Source organism: Elgaria multicarinata, chromosome 9 (genome assembly GCF_023053635.1).
Source record: "Elgaria multicarinata webbii isolate HBS135686 ecotype San Diego chromosome 9, rElgMul1.1.pri, whole genome shotgun sequence".
NCBI lineage: Eukaryota > Metazoa > Chordata > Lepidosauria > Squamata > Anguidae > Elgaria > Elgaria multicarinata.
Genome location: NC_086179.1, coordinates 59743065 through 59760480, shown reverse-complemented (window position 1 = coordinate 59760480; position 17416 = coordinate 59743065). Strand labels below are relative to the sequence as shown.

The following is a 17416-nucleotide window of genomic DNA, read 5'->3' as shown; positions in this document are numbered from 1 at the left end:
AGGGTTACTATGAAAGAGGCCAAGCTGGCATAAAACATTTTGCTGTCTGCCTGGTAAAAGGTAATGGGATCAGGTGTACCTCTATGGGGAGGCTATTACATAACTGAGAAGGCCGTCCTTTGTGCCAACTTGCCATACTTTAGATGGCTCTGAAATGGACCAGGCAGGTTCATAGAGTCGTAGAGTTAGAAGGGCCATTGAGTCCAGGTGGTGGTTCCTGAGACAGCCTTGGGATTTAGTTAGCTTCGGGCTTTAAAAATCAAAGCCAGAACTATGAATTGAGCTCATAAACAAATGGATAAGCAGTGAAGTGGCTAGCCGGATTCCTGGCAGCTGCAACCTGGACCAACTGAAGTTTCTGAGCTGTCTTCATGGACAGCCCTTGGAGGCTGTAGCCTGGAGGCTGCTAGAGCATGAATGACAAGACATAGGGCTGATTTCTCCAGCTACAGCTGTTTGTAAACAGGATTGGGCCATCGCCAAAGCATCCTGAAGGATGGGATGCAGGGTACTCTCAAGCTGTGACACCACTGCTTTAAGGGATGTGCAACCTGATTGCATGTGTAGAAACAGTATAGAGAAAGGAAGCCCACAGAAATCAGTGTATAAATATACCATAAACAGAAGGGTGATAAACAAAAGGGGCAAAAAGAAGCCTACGCAGCAATCCCCCCCAAAAACCACAGCCAGTTATTTTCATAACCAAAAATAACCAGAAACATAGAGCACATAGGCAGTAATAAGGAAAAAATCTTCAAGATCATTTCAAATTAGGACACACCAGGCATTAACAGCAGTCCAAAATAGAGCAACTTAGATATACAGAAAACTAACAGGGGAAAGGAAGAATTATGTTCTAAAATAGACCAAAAAAAGCTAAAACTTGTCATACAGAGAGAGATAGGCATATAGAACTGTCATACAATAGACTACAGGTAACTGAAGCAGATAGGACTGTGTATATCAAGAAAGCAGAATTACAGAGGGTGGGGAAATGTGAGAAGCACAGGAAACGATGCCCATCTAGTGTCCAAGAAGAAACAAGAAGCAAAATATAGAAAGCAGTGGAGTGACAGAATTTATTGAGTATCACTGCAGCACAATCAGGAGTCCAAAAACATCAATTTTGGTATGGGCAATTCAATACACGTGTGGCAATATTGCTCAGTCAAACATTTCAGGCATGACAAAAGTGGTGATTGTTACATAACATGCTTTCACAATGGAAAGGACACTGTCTCTTTAATAAATGTCCAAATCTTTTCCCAAAGAACTCTTGAACTGATGAGCATCCCTTTCACAGCATTTCTTAAGGAATATTCACCAGTGTGATGGCAAACTTTTTTTTTTTATCAGTTGAAGTCAATCTAAAAACATCATCTTCCAATAATAGATTGCCATTATTTTCCAAAAGGGGAAACTGTACCATACATAAACTTCTATCCTAAAGAACAGGGTATGCTTGCCTAATAAATGTTTAAAATAAACATGTTCTGTTTATAATTTTACAAGGATGCATTTGTGGAGGATGTATCAAAAAACACTGGTGCAAAATAAACTGCAAAGCTTTTCACTGGTTTCCACTTGCATTTTTCCGAATCTAGCTCAATAATACATTTTAGGCTCCATCCTATTTATCAAAGATTATATATGGCACATACGATGTCTCAGCAATTCACACACTGAATCTCAGGCAGCGCACTGACTAAAATATTTGTTAGTTCAAAGTGTAACATAAACCTTTGTGTGATGATGGAAGTAAAAAAAGTTGTGAAGAGTAGGCAAAGAATACCTAAAGCATTTTATTGCTGCACATAATTACACATTATTCTTCAGACATTTCAAGCTTGACAAACTGCCTTTGAACTCGTAAAAATCTAAATTGTGTCAAGCAGTCAATTTTATACATAAGGCAGAATATGAGGACAAAGTGGGGGAACATGCAAGGGATACTCAGGGAAGGCAGAGGAAGCTGCCTTGTACCAAGTCAAGTCACTGGTCGGCACCTCACCAGGGCTTCTCCAACCTGGCATCCTCCTGATGGGTTAGATTATGACTTCTATCATCCACAGCCAGCATGGCCATTGGTCATGCTGGCCAGGATGATGGGAGCTGTAGCCTAGCTGCTTCTGGAGGGCACCAGGTGGGACGAGGTTTATCTATATTGACCACCATGGCTTGTCTTAGGGATTCAGGCAGGAGATTCCCTATGCCTTACCTAAGGGGTGGGCAACTTGTGGCCATCCTGATTTTTGGCTTGCATCTTCCATCATCCCTCACCATTTGTTGTGCTGCCTAAAGAATTGTAGGCTAAAACATTGGGAGGGGCAGATGTTTCCCACACTTGCCCTACCTGGAGATGCCTGGGATTAAACCTAGGACCTTCAAATGTGCTTTACCACCGTTAGTGCAGCTCTCCTCCAGGATTTATTTTTTTTTTAAAAAAAGAATTGATCTTTGGTATCAACAGTTGTAAAATTTGCCTCCCTACAGCTATAGATTACAGCCCAAATGTAGATATTAACTAGAAGCACCCAGTGCGTGGAGACTGTTTAGTAGCCATGTTGCTAAACTTCATAGAGCCTAATTTGTATTCCAAATGTGTATACTTACATAGTATTTGGGGTTATTTTGGGGTGAGCTTGGGCAAAATGGCCTATTCCTCACCACCATCACTGCTGTGAATTCACTTGCCCTCTCCCTTCAAACACAACTGTCCAGAAGAGCTCACTGCTTACATGTTTGGAGAAGGCAAGGGAACAGGCAAAAACAGCAAAGAGCAGGGGGCCAGGAGGCTCTGGGAGTCAGCAGTGGTCCCTTTGCTAGGATGTGGGCCCCAGCAAGTGCCCCCAAATGCCAACCCCCTGTACTAGTATGTGCACCAGTATTCCAAATTAGGATACCTTCCCCACCAGTGATCTAAGGACAGACTCAGTGTGACAAGTCAAAGGCTTGGATTCAGATTGTTGGTTCGACCGTTGCCATTAAAGCAATGACTTAAGCAATGACTAACCTGTCTGATTGAATTCAACATGACTTCAACTCAACTAACTTGCCTTAGTTCCAGCCCCAAAGTACTTTGTGCTTTTTTGAAATGAGGTGTTTTATTTACTTGAAATTAGGAGTGTCAAAAATTTAGGGGTGGGGGCTTACAATTGATGGCATGGCATTTTGTCCTTCCATCCCCCACGTGTATTCTAGTGACACCACCTGCAGTAGTTCTCTTGGCAGCCATTTCGCCTCAGAATGCTCTAGGAATGACAGTGTCTGGGGCATTCTGGGAGAAAAATAGCAACCCCTACGAGGCGTTACACTGCCATATAGTTAAGAAAAAAGGACCACACCAATGGCAGTTCCCCGTGAATTTTTCCCATCTACCCTAGAATAGCTGCCCCCAGCCTCCATTCACAGCCTGTGAATGGGGTAGCATTCCTAGGCCAGTCCAGAATTCTGTCTCCAGTGACCAACTTTGGAGAGCAATCGGTGTATGGGCCACTGGCTGCAAAGTACATGAAAGGCAAAACTCTGCTGTTTTACTTTTCTGATCCAGCACAAATTAAAAAGTAAGAGACAGACTCCTTCCAGCTTAGTTAAAAGAATTTATTAGAAAATATTCTGAACTACATAAAACTCTTTAGAATATTGTTTCAGTAGACTTTATTCCAGCCTTATGCTACAGACACCATAGCCTGGAGTTAGATCAGCCACTGTACTCCTGATTTTTTTGTATTTTTGAAATTATGACATATTTAAGCCACATGCACATGGAAAGGCTGGAAGGAGTGCTCAATGCACCGACACCCTCTCCCCAATACAATTTTAAAAAGCTCCAATTCATAATTTTTCTCACAGCAATTTAGATCAGTTGGGTTTCCTTCTGCATTACTGAAACTGTTAGAAAATGACAACACCCAGAAATCAACAAATTTCAGTCAATAGCCACAGAAATACAGAATTGACTCTGGCAAGCTGGTTCAATGCATCTTAACTCAAGACACCCCCACTGAATGAAATCAATGGGACTTACTCCCGTGTAGGTGTGCACAGGACTGCAGCCTTGTAACAAATAAATGCCCACATATTTAAGAGCACGTGCTTCATGTATTCATGTTAAAAGCAAGTCTTAATTTTTTCCAGAAAGGCAGAGTAGACTGGCCCAATCCAGTTAAATACACACATCACACAACAATAGTTAGGTGCTGAGCAAGGAAGACTAGCATTTCAGTATTGACATAAGGATGGGGAGGGCTAGATGTAATCAGTCTGTCCCCAGCAAGTGACTTGCCTTATCAACACTTACAGCACCAACTTTTTGATTAGAGCTACACTTTCAGTTCTTCAACCAGCAACGGGTGCACTGTGAAACAGACAGTGCCCATCTTTGCCCACAGTGCCTAATCCAACAGGAGATGAGTGCACTCTGTTCTGATCTACATGCCTACATGCTAGGGCAATGGATTTCTGAACACACCATTAAAAGGACTGCCTATTTTGGCATGAAGTTTTAAAATATTTATGTGAACAGAGCTTGCATACTAGTCAATATTCTTCATTAGGACTGCAAACAATGAAGTTTCACTTTAAAACTATGCAGGAGCGCGGTAACAAAAATAGTAAGCAAATTTCCTACGCATGTAAGAAGGAGTATCTTAATCCTTCATGCCATTAAGCTTGTCTTAGGAAAAGATTTCCTGACAGGAGCATTATGATGAAGGATCAACTGTGGCTTGGTGCGGAGAATCTCTTTACCACTGTGCTGAGACTGGTAATGCCTCAGGCACTGCTCTTCCCCGTCTCCTGCTTGAATTCCTCCCTCCCTTCCCTCTTCAGCACTAACTCTGGTTATTGTTACCAAGTTGAACATGAATGATAGCTGGACATCGTGGTTAGAGGTAAGTCTCCAACTCAAGTGTAAAGCATATTACCATGATTCATATTCAACCTGGTGAAGACATAATAGCATAATTAGTAGTGAAAAAGGAAAAGTGAAGAAGAATCAAGTCCGAGGGTAAGATAGAGAGAAGCAGATTCTGAGCTCCACAAAGATCAAGAAATATTACATCTGCACTGAACCTGTATCTAGTAAAGGTACTCACACCCCAAAGTTCAACTTCAATAGCTAGGAGAATATAATAAGTATAAATACACATGGTGCGATTAAACAGAATTGGCATTGTAATTTGCTACAGTATTTTTTTGAAGAAGTGCCAGCCAGTTTTTGGCTAAAATTAGATTGAAATATCATTAAAATATCTACTAGTCTAACACAAACTTTTTTCAGAAGTCTAAACATAGTGTTTGACTGTAAAAAAAAAAATGTATTCACACTAAAAAGACTCCGGAAGATAAATATTATCTTTAGTTACACACAAAATACAAACAGTTCACTGTCTGCAAAGTAATAAAGTGAATTAGTTATTTTGACATTGGGGTGTTCCATATTCCTGGATTCATTATCAGCCTTGGGCCTTCTGTGGAGCCTGCCACCAGTGGGAGTGTTCTCAGGAACATGTGGCTAAATGGTTGGTTTCAGCTGTTTAAACATGCAACTAACCTGTATACCAAAGCATGGTATGCATCATAGTCACTGCAATGAAACACTGGGAAGATTAATTGCACTGTAATAGCACTTTGTTTCAAAGGAATATTAAACCAAGGCCCCTTTATTTCCTTAATCTTTCATTACCTCTAAAAGGAGCTAGTGGTAACTTCTCTATGCCCTGGAAGCATCAGTACAAGTCCAACCAAAGCATTGAAAGTAAACTGCAATATGCATCATGATTCCCTATGTAGTAATTACACTAGCTTTACTGTATTCCATTGTATAATACTTACGATCAACTCAAATACAAGATTCTGTATAAGACTCTGCCTCATGCATTATACTAGTGTGAGGTCATAATGGAATGAGCTTGGCAATCTATTATGCAGCCTTCATCATGATAGAATCCTTGTTACATAGTATTCTGCTTTTACTTCACATGCCTAATACATACAGCTGCTTACACTGGACCAAAACTGGTAACACTATGCCACAGGTAATATGACTAAGGCTATTGTTTACACAACTCACCTGTTATACTGAGCAAAACGTTTCTCTCAAGGTGTTGGAAGATTAAAAAAAAAGTACTGTATTGAACAATACCAGACAAAATTTAAGTTAGGCAATTAAGATCCCGATACAAAAATCAAGCACAGAATACCTTTCAAACTCACAGTAGTACTCCAAAGTTCATTTCCCCAAACTAGGTTTAGCATTAAGCGCTAGTTTTGGTTGCCTGCACCATACCATCTACAACTAAACTTGGTTTTAATCTAACAACTCAAAACAAGAACTGAAAAGCCACAAAACAAGTAGCATCATAGCCTTTATTTGGTGTTCCAATAGGAATACTACACCCATGATTTTAGGCAACACAATTTATTTTTGCAGATTTACTGTTTGGTGTTATTTGAAGAGTTGTTCTGCTCAGACACAGTGTGCTTTTGAAACACATATTTTAAGCCTGCAAATTGAGGCAAAACACATTATTTTACTATACTTGAAAGGGGGGGGCAGTGGCAGGAGGATCAATGAAAAATCTGCCCTGAATCTTTTCCTGACTGATTTACATATATTGTACATATCTGTCCAAATCACTGTATTTTGACAAACATTTGTGTCTACACACTACTGTTTGAACCAAAATGCTGTACATGTGGCATTCAACACAACTGTATATTACTAGTAAGAGGGGCACTCTCCTTTTTTCCTTTTAGTTTCTCTTTACATATCCTTTTGCAAAAGGATAAAGAAGTTGCAGCATTAATCTATATTTATTTATAACAAAACATTATACACTATATTGAAAAATAATTTTATCAAAATCAGATTTCAACCACTATTTTTAGTTAATAGTCCATGTCAAAATTGCACTTTGCAGACATCTTGATGGCATTTTCAGTCTACACTTATTTCCTTTCCACACAAATGGCCTCTTCTGGATTTTTCTTCCGTGAATGTTTGTATTTGTCCACATAAGCTTTTACCAAATTTGCCACTTTTGCAGCATTTACTTCCCCACTCTTGCTATGACAAACCTAAACAAAAATTTAAAAGGACAACCATTAAAATACTATTTAATCAAGACCAACAATACCATGTATCACATCTAAAAATAAAGAATTACTTGCACCCAACCCAAACATACAATCTCAAGAAAAATATGTTCAGAAGACATATTTGGGGGGGGGGGAATAAACTTGACCGAAAAGGGCAAATACCCTGTCACCTTTACTCCACAAATGGTGCAACCTTTGGTGCAGTAAAAGCAGGCTTGGTATAAAAGGTTTCAGCATAGGGGTAGTGAGAAAATCTACTGTGCTACAACACAGGAAATACACTTCAAGATGGAAACAGCTCAAATTTGCCCAAACTCTCCAAACTCTTACCATGATGTAAGCTAAGAATTCTTACCATGATGTAAACTAAGAATAGCTATAACTGCTTCTTTCATCTCATAAGGAACTCCTGTCTGACATATTCTACAGACTGCTAAATGTTTTGATATTAACAGAATATTACTTACTTTATCTACAGCTTTTCTTACAATCTCTTTATATTCTTCTTTAGTAATGTCTTTATTTTGATAGAAAGGCTTAATAGCCAGTTTCACTTCTTGGGCAGCTCTTTCCTGAATTAGCAGTTTCTAGAAAGTTAAAATATGTATGTTATTTGGGAAACGACGGACACAGGTTTTTTTTAAATCACTAAAATACGTAAATACAAACATGTCAATTGAGCTTTATTATTTAAATCCCTATTGAGAACACAGCTTTTAGTTTTATTCAACTAAAGATTGGGCCAGTTTATATGTCACGACAGCCCACCGTGGCTTAATTTACCTGTGGGGGCTCTTGCATTACGCTGGGCACTGCAAGCACCATTTTATATGGCACCCAACTTGCCGTGGCTTGTGATGTTGTGCAAACCTAGGTAGCAGGGGCTGTTTAAGAGTTAGAAATCCCTCAAATAACCCTAAAACAAGCTATGGGTTCTTTGAGGATTGTCAACACAATAGATTCCCAAAGTCCTAGGATTTCTTGAGAAGCTTAGCTTAAAAGGTGATATAAAGGGAAGGTGATGAACAGTGACAGTCTCTCCATTTTTAGGGCAAATACTTTTCTCTCTCCCCTTTAGCACTGTAGAATTAAGCATATTGCTCTGGGCTTTGAACTTGCCTGGTCTTTCTTCGAGCTATCTGCGCTGGCTTCCACCGTTACACTTACTTTGCTTTCAGCCAATTTTACAGCGGCATTAGAGGATTTGATGTTACTTGACGATGTTGCATTACCAGAACTTGGTCCCTGAAACGTTTCCACGCTTCCCAGGGTGGCTGCTGGAGCAGGCAAGTGAGTTGTACTCATGTTGTTGGCAACATGGGAAGTACTAGGAATAGCCTGTTTTAAAAAGTTATCAGAAGTTAGCATGCTAAAAGTTACATGCAAGATGCTGCCTAGAACTTTAAGCAGCCATCCAAATTGCATTGAGCATTTGGCAGTATCTTATATGAGAGTGCTAGGACCTACAGCTAATGGGTAGAAAGAACTCCGTTGCTCCAACACAGGATAAACCTATCTTGTAAGATGGGAGGTGAGAGCATTCCAAGAGCAGCTCTGCTTAACAGGTGAGCAGGTTTTTTTGTTTAGTTGTTGCCCTCAGCAGGGCTGCATATAGTACAGAATCCATCCAGTAGGTCAGGCATTGGCTCATTCTAACATCAATTTGTGAATGAACATGCAGGCGCTGGCATTTATTTATTTTTACAAGGATAGGGAGGGGAAAAAACAGTGTGTAGAAGTGATGGCAGAAAGACCCGCGCTCACTTACACTATTAATGGAGAAAAATCGCCCATGCACCAACTAAGTCAGAGCTCATCAGCCAGGAAAGGAGTGAAGGAAGGAGACACCAGAGACAAGGCAGACTCTCAATTATCTAGTGACACCTGGCTGGAGGGGCCATAAAAACACAACAATGCAAGAGGAGAATAATAGGCCAGACTCTTGCCAGCTAATACAGGTACAGAGGGAGTAGGGACTTGTAACAGATGGAGAACCTCCAACCTGGTTTTACATCTGAATTAGGCAGTTGTGGTAAAACACATTAGTGCTGGCCTGACATTATTTGAAGCGCACAAAGTCAGAGAAGCCACTTGAGCCAATTTCCCTCAGAAGCAACAACATGTAACCCCACTTTGGTGAAGAAGATGGAAAGAATAAGAAGGGGCTTCAAACTGTCAGGGAACACACTCTAGGAGTGGCTAATATGGCAGCAAATATTTCCTAAAAAGAACAAATGCATAGGTCCCTCTCTTCGCCTTTGAGAAGCACTGGAGAACAGGTATGTTTGCTTCAAAAGAGGCTTCCTTCAGTCAAATTCCTCCGAAATGCAGCAAGGCTGATCAGGATCTTGAGGCAAGTTCCAGGAATGTGCAATCTCTTTTATAGTATCCCATGACAGATGGTTCCTCCACCATGTGTAAAATTAAAAGAAACCCCCCCCCCCACTCAATTTAGCATGTTCTTTTCAGTCGGGTAGAGGAAGTCTAGCTCATTTGTTGGCAGAGAATAGATCCCTATCTACCGGTAGATCTCTGGGTGATTTGCAGTAGATAGGCAAGGACCTCTGACTCCCAGTTATTTAACAGCAACAGCAACAAAATGACTTCCCCTTGCCCTAAATTATATTGCTGAAATGAAGAAGGCTTGGGATATGAAAAGTGGATTTTTTGTGTGGATGGGTTGCAAGAACTTCTCAGCTCTTGTATTAAACAAGTTCCTGGCATCAGAATTCTTTAATTCTAAGTGTGTCTTTTACAACAGGCCTTGTTTGGTGGTTCTCAGACGCCTAGTGAAAAACAAAGTAGATCCCACAAGACTGAAGTCTACCACCCCCCGGTAACTGTTTAAGAAAAAAGGAATTGCTAATACTACCTCAATAATACAACCTTAAATAAAACAAGCTGACCTGAAGCCTGCTTTTAAACTACACTATATTTTGTTAGAACTAACAGATATACCTGCAACTGCTTTCCATCCAGTTGGGAAGCAACATAGTTAATCTGCTGCGATGGTGGAGGAGGTGGAGGAGGAGGAGGTGGTCCCTGAGACACATTGGATGAAGCGGCTACCTGGACAAGAGGCACTCCTGTATGAAGATGCATGGGCACCGGTGGAGGAAGGTTAAACGGATTGTGCTGAATGTTCATAATTGGAGTAGGAACACCCATTGGATATGGAAAGATACTCATTGGCTGATGTTGTGTATTTACATTCATTTGAGGCTGCAGTACATTTATTGGTAGTTGAGAAATGTCACCTTGTTGGCCGGCTTGGTCTTTGAAGTTTGGATCTATCAGATGGAAAAGGCATTTTAGAAATACATAGGTCTATAAAACAATATCGCCAAAAAACCCCAGAGGCCATGTTGTTCATACATGGTATTCAATATCAACTTCTTAATCTAGGCCTCAATTTCTGCCTCCCCACAATTTTATTCAAATTACCAGATAATTATAAAGACATCAGGTACATAACAGGTTAATTTGTTTATTCTAGCATTGACAGGTTTTGCCAGATGGGTTGATAAAAGACGTTTTTAAAAGGTGACAGCAGGAATGAAGTATCAGTTGGCTGACAGGACTTTCTGCTTATTAATGCTTTCAATACGTACAAAAAAACTAACTTTATACTCTATTAACCAGACAACAGAGCAGCGGTCCAGAAGTCAAGACAAAGCTGAATTCTCACTTTCAAAAGTGGCTTTTGTCTCAATTGATTGCTGACATATGCAAAGCAACATTATCCCTTATACATATATAATCATTAAAACTATTGATGGCACAATGGTCCTCTGTATTTTTATTTTACTAGTGTAAAGCCAATGTCACCATGGGCACTAGCAGTCCTGCTCCTTTCCTGATTTTTTGCCCCTCTGTTCCCTTACTACCGAGAGGTTCATGAACAATGCAAATGAGGCTCAGGCATAGTGAATCTCCCCTTCAAAATTTGCATGCAGCATGGCCTCGCCACCCCACCCCTCTTGTAGACCCCTATTGGCTGTTTCTATCTCCCTGTGGGCAGCGACAGCCCAGGTCCGCCTTTGCACCAGTGATTGACAAAGCACACTGTCCGTATTCCACTGGCAGAGGAGCTAACCTTCCTGTCTTGTGCGGAAGAAGATAATTACTATTAAAGCTCAAGCTTAGAACTTTTTGAACTTTCAAAATTTTCTGCATGTCTACACTGCTCAAGCTTCAGTTCAAAACAAAAAATGAGCAAAATGAATGGAAGGGCCTTTGATCTAATGGAGGCTTCTACTAATAGAATGGGGTGTGTGTGTGCTAATCCCTCACCCATGGGCCTTGTTGCAAACTGTTCCAGAAGGATTTGGATGGCAGAGGAGGCTACAAGGGGGCTACAAGACTTTTCTCTTCTCCCAGGCATTTTTAACAGCATTTTAACAGCATTTAACAACGTTAAGTTTGTTTTTAATGGACCCCACAATTGTTGTTTTTAAATGGATACTGTTGTTTTTATACTGTTTTTTTTTTGTGTGTGTGTGTGTGTGTGTGTGTGTGTGTGTGTGTGTGTGTGTGTTTTAAATTGTATACTTTTAATGTTTACTATTTTTAAATGTTGTAAACCGCCCAGAGAGCTTCGGCTGTGGGGCGGTATATAAATGTAATTAAATAAAATAAATAAATAAATAAATAATAAGGGGGAGGAAAAGTCAACAAAAATCTGCCTCTATTCCATTATCCAGCACTAAGACTGCTCTTTCCATGAGTGGAACACAGCTCACAGATTTTAGGAACCAACCCATGGTTCATCTTTGTAACTGGGAACAAATAAAGGACACTCTAATATATGGAATACCAGCTTCACAAACAACCATTAACTTAGAAGGCAATAACAGTTCTCTTAATTTTTATTTTTTTTTACAATGCTGTATGCTTCACTTATAAAGATTTTTCATTGGAGCTATATAAAGTGGATTCATCCTAGCAGCATTAAACTAGAAGTGTGCACCGACTGTAAGATTCAAGCAAATTTGAAAGCAGGGTGATTTCGCTCAGACCACTTCAGAAGCCAGATCTGATCTGAATAGAGTCTGAATCATAATCTTGTTTCTGGAAATCTGAAGCTTTCTGACTTCCCATGGACTATAACTTTTAAATATCTTGGGATAATTGGATATTTGAAGGCACAGCTGCCCCTCTCAGAGAATGAACCTGCCAAATTTCAGGCAGACATGTGCAGGTGGTTTCATGTAAGAGAAGTCTTTACAGTCTGGGCTTTTTAAAAAGAAGTTTGTGGGGTTTGGGGGTCGGGAGAGACAGTTTGTATAAAAATGGCATACATTGCAGAAGTGTCCCTGAGGAAATTTCAGAAGGACAGGTTCAGAGTTGTGTGTAAGGTGCTTTTAATGTTGATTACGTATTTGCTGTGTGTGCGTGCACACACAAAGAACAGAGTCTGACAAAAAGTAAAATATTACTCTAGTCAAATACTAGAGACCCACAGAGAACACTGAACTTAAAGTCAAATCTAAACTAGAACCAAAATGGGGAGGGGGGGAGAGAAGAGAGAAATGACACTGCGTCAATAACTTCTAACACTCAAGGAAGACTCAAGTACTTAGCAAGAACAAATGTATTAAGAATTAAATCACTTCCTGCAATTACACTTTGGACCTGCCAGTCACAAAACCATAGCCTCCAACTCTGTCCTTTCTCTCACCATATCTGGAAAACTTGAGATGAAAAATTGCCATTCTTACACACACTGTCTGTCTCTGATTTGCTCACAAAGCTAAAAAAAATCAGATTTTCTTCAGTACTTCTTTTGCTTTGGATAAACCCTGAATCAGCTGGAATCACCCTGATTCAGTTTAGGATTCATCCCAGATCTTATGCAAATCCTTAGTTTAAACAACTATATAATCCGATGTATAGTAGATGTACTGACTATTATTATTATTATTATTATTATTATTATTATTATTAAGTAGATATTGGAATATATGCACTGAAGCTTTAATGACACAAAATTCAAGTTTTAGTTAACGCTTAATGTGGAGCATGCATGATACAGGAACTAAACTACTACTTGGAGAAAATAGAGTTAGCCAGACATGTCTGGTATTCAAAGAACTTAAAAATTTCTGCCCATCAAAGCTAAACCAATAAATTAATGTAAGAAGAAAATACCTTGTTCAGGAGCTACTTCTTCTTGTTTTGTCCATGAAGATTGTGGGCTTGAAGAATTTCTTCCTCTCCTTGAATAATAATTCTGTACATCTGCTGGTAAAGTCTTTCTTACAGCCCAGCTTGATGCAGATGTCCACCCAGACCTATCAGCAGGTGTATCAAAAGAGAAGTCTTGTTCTGCCTTACGTTTATATGGCTGATGCTCTGGAAATCTGGAACTTTCACTTCCAGAACTATTTGCATTTCCTGAGTGGGGCTTCCTAGCTTGCCAGCGATTTTCAGTCTGGTCTCCATACGTAAAGCCACCTCTGCTTCGGCCACCTCTACCACGGGCCCCCCTGCCACGATTTGAATTCCAACCAGATCCAAAGTTTCTATTCCATGGAGGTCCTGAATTATTGTGCCTATTTTCTTCCCACTGTTGACTTTTTAAATTTTCCCTCTCTCTGTTCCTCATTTCTGGAACTGAATTTATCCTTTCCATTACCCAGTCTGGATAATCTTTCCTATACTGGTCAGAAGAACTTTGCTTTTCATTATCTTTGCTTGTACTGTCCCTCTCTCTTTTCATACTCTCTGTCTGTTTCTCCTGCTCATTTCTTTTATACCTATCGTTTCCTCTGGGACTTCTCCAGCTATCATTTGTCCACCGTTCTTTCCATTTGGGAGGTGAATAACCATCCCTTTCATTTCTAGGGAATGAAGGGCCTTTACTCCTTGGCCTGGATCTGGACCTAGATCGAGATCTTGATCGTGACTGTGACCATCTCCTCCTCCTACTCTCTCTTTCATGATCTCTTCTTAGCCCATCTTTATCACTATCTCTTTCCCTGCTTTGAGATCTACATTTGTGCCTTGGAGAAGATTCCTTAGCCCGTGTCCGAGAAGATTTCCTTCCTTCTCTCAGAGGATCCCTTTTAGGAGAACCGGATGGAGATCTCTTCCCTTCTCTCAGAGGATCCCTTTTAGGAGAACCAGATGGAGATCTCTTCACTTCTTTTAGAGGATCCCTTTTAGGGGAATGGGATGGAGATCTCCCTTCTGTCACAAGATCAACTCTTTTTGGAGAACCTGATAGAGATCTCCGCCTTTCTGTCACAGGATCTCTTTTTGGTGAGTGTGATAGAGATCTTTGCCTTTCTTTGGAAGTATCCCTTTTAGGAGAACGAGGCATCCTGCCTTCAGGCACAATCTCCCTTTTGGGAGATGGAGATTGAGATCTTTTCCCCTCTCTTTTGGACGGAGACCAAGTTGTCGATGGAGAATGAAATCTTGATCTTCTAGTTCGAGTCTTTTTATCTTTTTTAAGCTCTGCAGAACATTCTGTTTCTTCTTTCTTGTCAGTGGGACTTGAAAAGGATATAGAATGCTCAGTATCATGTACCAAAGAATTTGTCTCTTGCTCTACAATATCACTCACTATTGGCTGGTCTATCCGTGATTCATTCTGGTCACTGCTAAATGAGTCGCATTCCATAGCTACTATCTCATTGTCATCTTCGCTCAAGTGTTTAATATCTTGCGTACTACTTCCAGATTCTTCTCTAGCCTTTTCTAATGACTGATTACATTTATCTTCTGAAAAAACATTTATTGATAAATCAGTACTTTTTAGATTTTCATTATCTGCATGGATATTTGCTTCTTTTTCTTCTTCAGTTTTAGCATCTTTCATCTCTAATGACACTGGAAGTTCCTGTGATTTGTTTGCAGTATTATCTAATGGTTCTTCAGCTACTGTCTCAGGTTCTATTCCTTCTAACAATTCATTCCCAGAGGAATGACCAGGCAATGGCCCCTCTGACATTTCATCATTAGGCCTCTCCAACAACCCACCTATTGCCAAAGATTCTGGTTCCCTTAACAACTCATTTCTAGGACCAGCCACTGGCTCTTCTGCTATTGCCACAGGTTCCAGTTCTTCCAGGAATGCATCTTCAGGACCAGAGAATGGTTTGTCTGCTATTGCTACAGATTCTGTTCCTCCTAGCAATTCATTTTCAGGAACTGCCAACATATCATCTGCTATTGACACGCATTCTGATTTCTCCAGCAATTCATCCCCAGGACTATCTAAAGGCCTTTCTCTTATTGTCACAGGTTCCAGTTTCACTGGCAATTCAGTTGTAGGACTATCTAATTCCTGAGGCTGATGTGCAAGTGTTACTACATTGTCAAACAATTCTTCTTTAGGAACTTGTAAAGGTTGGTCTACTTGTTCAATATCATTTTTATAATACGTCTTATTTTCAAACACAGTGTCATCTTTTACTTCACATTTTTCAATGTCTCCCTCTAGAGTGAGTAAAGGAGGATCTTGGGCATATGAACCAACATCTCCCTCTACGATGAGCAAAGGAGGATCTTCAACACAGGAACTAGCGTTTAAGATGTCTGAAGCATCCTGATGTTCTGCAGGCTCTTTTGTAGACTCCTCTTTACATTCTACACAGTCCTTGGAGTTTTCCAAGCCATTGGCCGACTGTGTTTCTATATCATTTTTGTGACTAAAGCCAGAGGTGCTATTTTCACTGTCTGGTAAACTGCCTTTATCCAGTAGCAGAGTTATCTCAGTCTCATCGGATTCATCAGGTTCTACTAAATCACCAGATGTTTTCCCATAACGTCCAGAACTCCTGAGTTTCTTTTTAACTACAGGTTCCTGTTGTTTAACTCCTCTTTTACCCTTCCGTTTTGGAGGTAATTTCTCAGATTCTGCACAAGAAGAATTCACAAATGAGCTACCATCACCACTAGCCTCATATCCAGAATTGCTTGATTTTGGTGAACTCTGAGACTGACTTGAAGTTTCTGATTTAGCGTTCCGGGCAGATCTTCGCCTGGGAGTAGTATCTGAAACCTTTCTTCTTGTTCCTCTTGTGCCAGCTGTACCAGAAGTTTGCTTTTTCTCCTCTCCTTCCTGGACATATGTAACAACATGCCCCTTTTTTGAAGTTCCTAATATTAAAAAAAATATGAAAGTAATGTATTGTGGTTTATTAAACACAAATATTACATTAGAAATGTTCACATATCATTCAATAACACCACACTCCTTTATTGTGGGACTATTTCCATATTACTATGGGTCAACTATCTTACATACATTCATTTCATAATTTACTCATTTGGAAAAAAAAATCCAGATCAAGATTTTAAAATGTAACATACAATGAACCAAATAGATAGCCTGGCCGTGGTTCACTGTCTCCTGAGCCCTGTTCACACGTGAATCATGAGACTGGGAGCAGGGAACAACTACTGCCCCTGGACATCAGTGTATTAGCATGGACTATCTGCAATGATTATGCAAAAACCTATGTGCTAGCAGCTACTCTCACGTGATCATTGCAGATAGTTCACATTAATGTTTCGGTATCTAAGGTGGGGCCAGCAGCATGACCCACTACCAGTAATTGCATGATGCAAAAACAGGACTAGGAAACTTTCCACACTTCCCCATAACTGGGGAATGTGAGCAAATGGAGCTTTCCATTTTTGCACATAGAAAAAAAGACACACACACACACACACACACACACACACACACTTTATTTTGTGCTGCTACGCATATGCTCATCAATGGGAAACTGTCTACCAGCTTGCCTCCTCCGCACCCTTGTATTTTGTACAAATATGTAGTGGTGCAGGTGGGCAGAGCTGCTCTCCATCCTGTAGTGATTGTGAATGTCTCTGCTTTGCTGCTGTCAGCTGTTTCTATTGAAGAGGCAGGGTGCCCAGCATGGAAAGAGATGGGAGGGAGGCTAATACCCCTTTCCACACATCCACATCCCAGGCACACCCATTTCTTCAGAAGAAACAGGATCACAACTTTTATATATATATATATATATATATATATATATATATATATATCACAGTTCCGATCTCGCACAAGATCGGTTGGTGTGAAGCTATAAAACTCAAGCCGTAAGTTAAGTCCTTGTTGAAATCTCCTAGAAATGAACAATTCCCAAGTCGCTACTGTGTCTTAGTAAGTCCATAAGATAAACAAACATTCATATGTTTATGCACCTTCTGATTCAAGTTCCAGTTCCCCAAGCCTGCATGTCTCAATTTGTGCAGCTAGACACCTAACACTACACTATTTAGGCTGGTTCAGAATATTAATTTGGAAACTGTTCAACCCTAGCTTAACTGCATG

The 17416-nt window shown here is 40.1% G+C and overlaps 1 protein-coding gene across 3 annotated transcripts in view; it reads right to left on the bottom strand.

Moving 5' to 3' along the window:
* Positions 1 to 3586: 3586 nt before the first annotated feature.
* Positions 3587 to 17416, bottom strand: part of SCAF11 (SR-related CTD associated factor 11) — a 39798-nt gene continuing 25968 nt past the window's right edge. The window contains exons 11-15 of one of the 3 annotated variants that reach the window (XM_063133971.1): positions 13252 to 16209; positions 10060 to 10391; positions 8221 to 8439; positions 7569 to 7688; positions 3587 to 7080 (exon numbers count right to left, since the gene is read on the bottom strand). In XM_063133971.1, coding sequence (XP_062990041.1) covers positions 6952 to 7080; positions 7569 to 7688; positions 8221 to 8439; positions 10060 to 10391; positions 13252 to 16209 — 3758 coding nt within the window. In that variant the 3' untranslated portion in view covers positions 3587 to 6951. The remainder of the gene's footprint in view (positions 7081 to 7568; positions 7689 to 8220; positions 8440 to 10059; positions 10392 to 13251; positions 16210 to 17416) is intronic. The other 2 variants (XM_063133972.1, XM_063133973.1) reach the window with 2 other exon arrangements.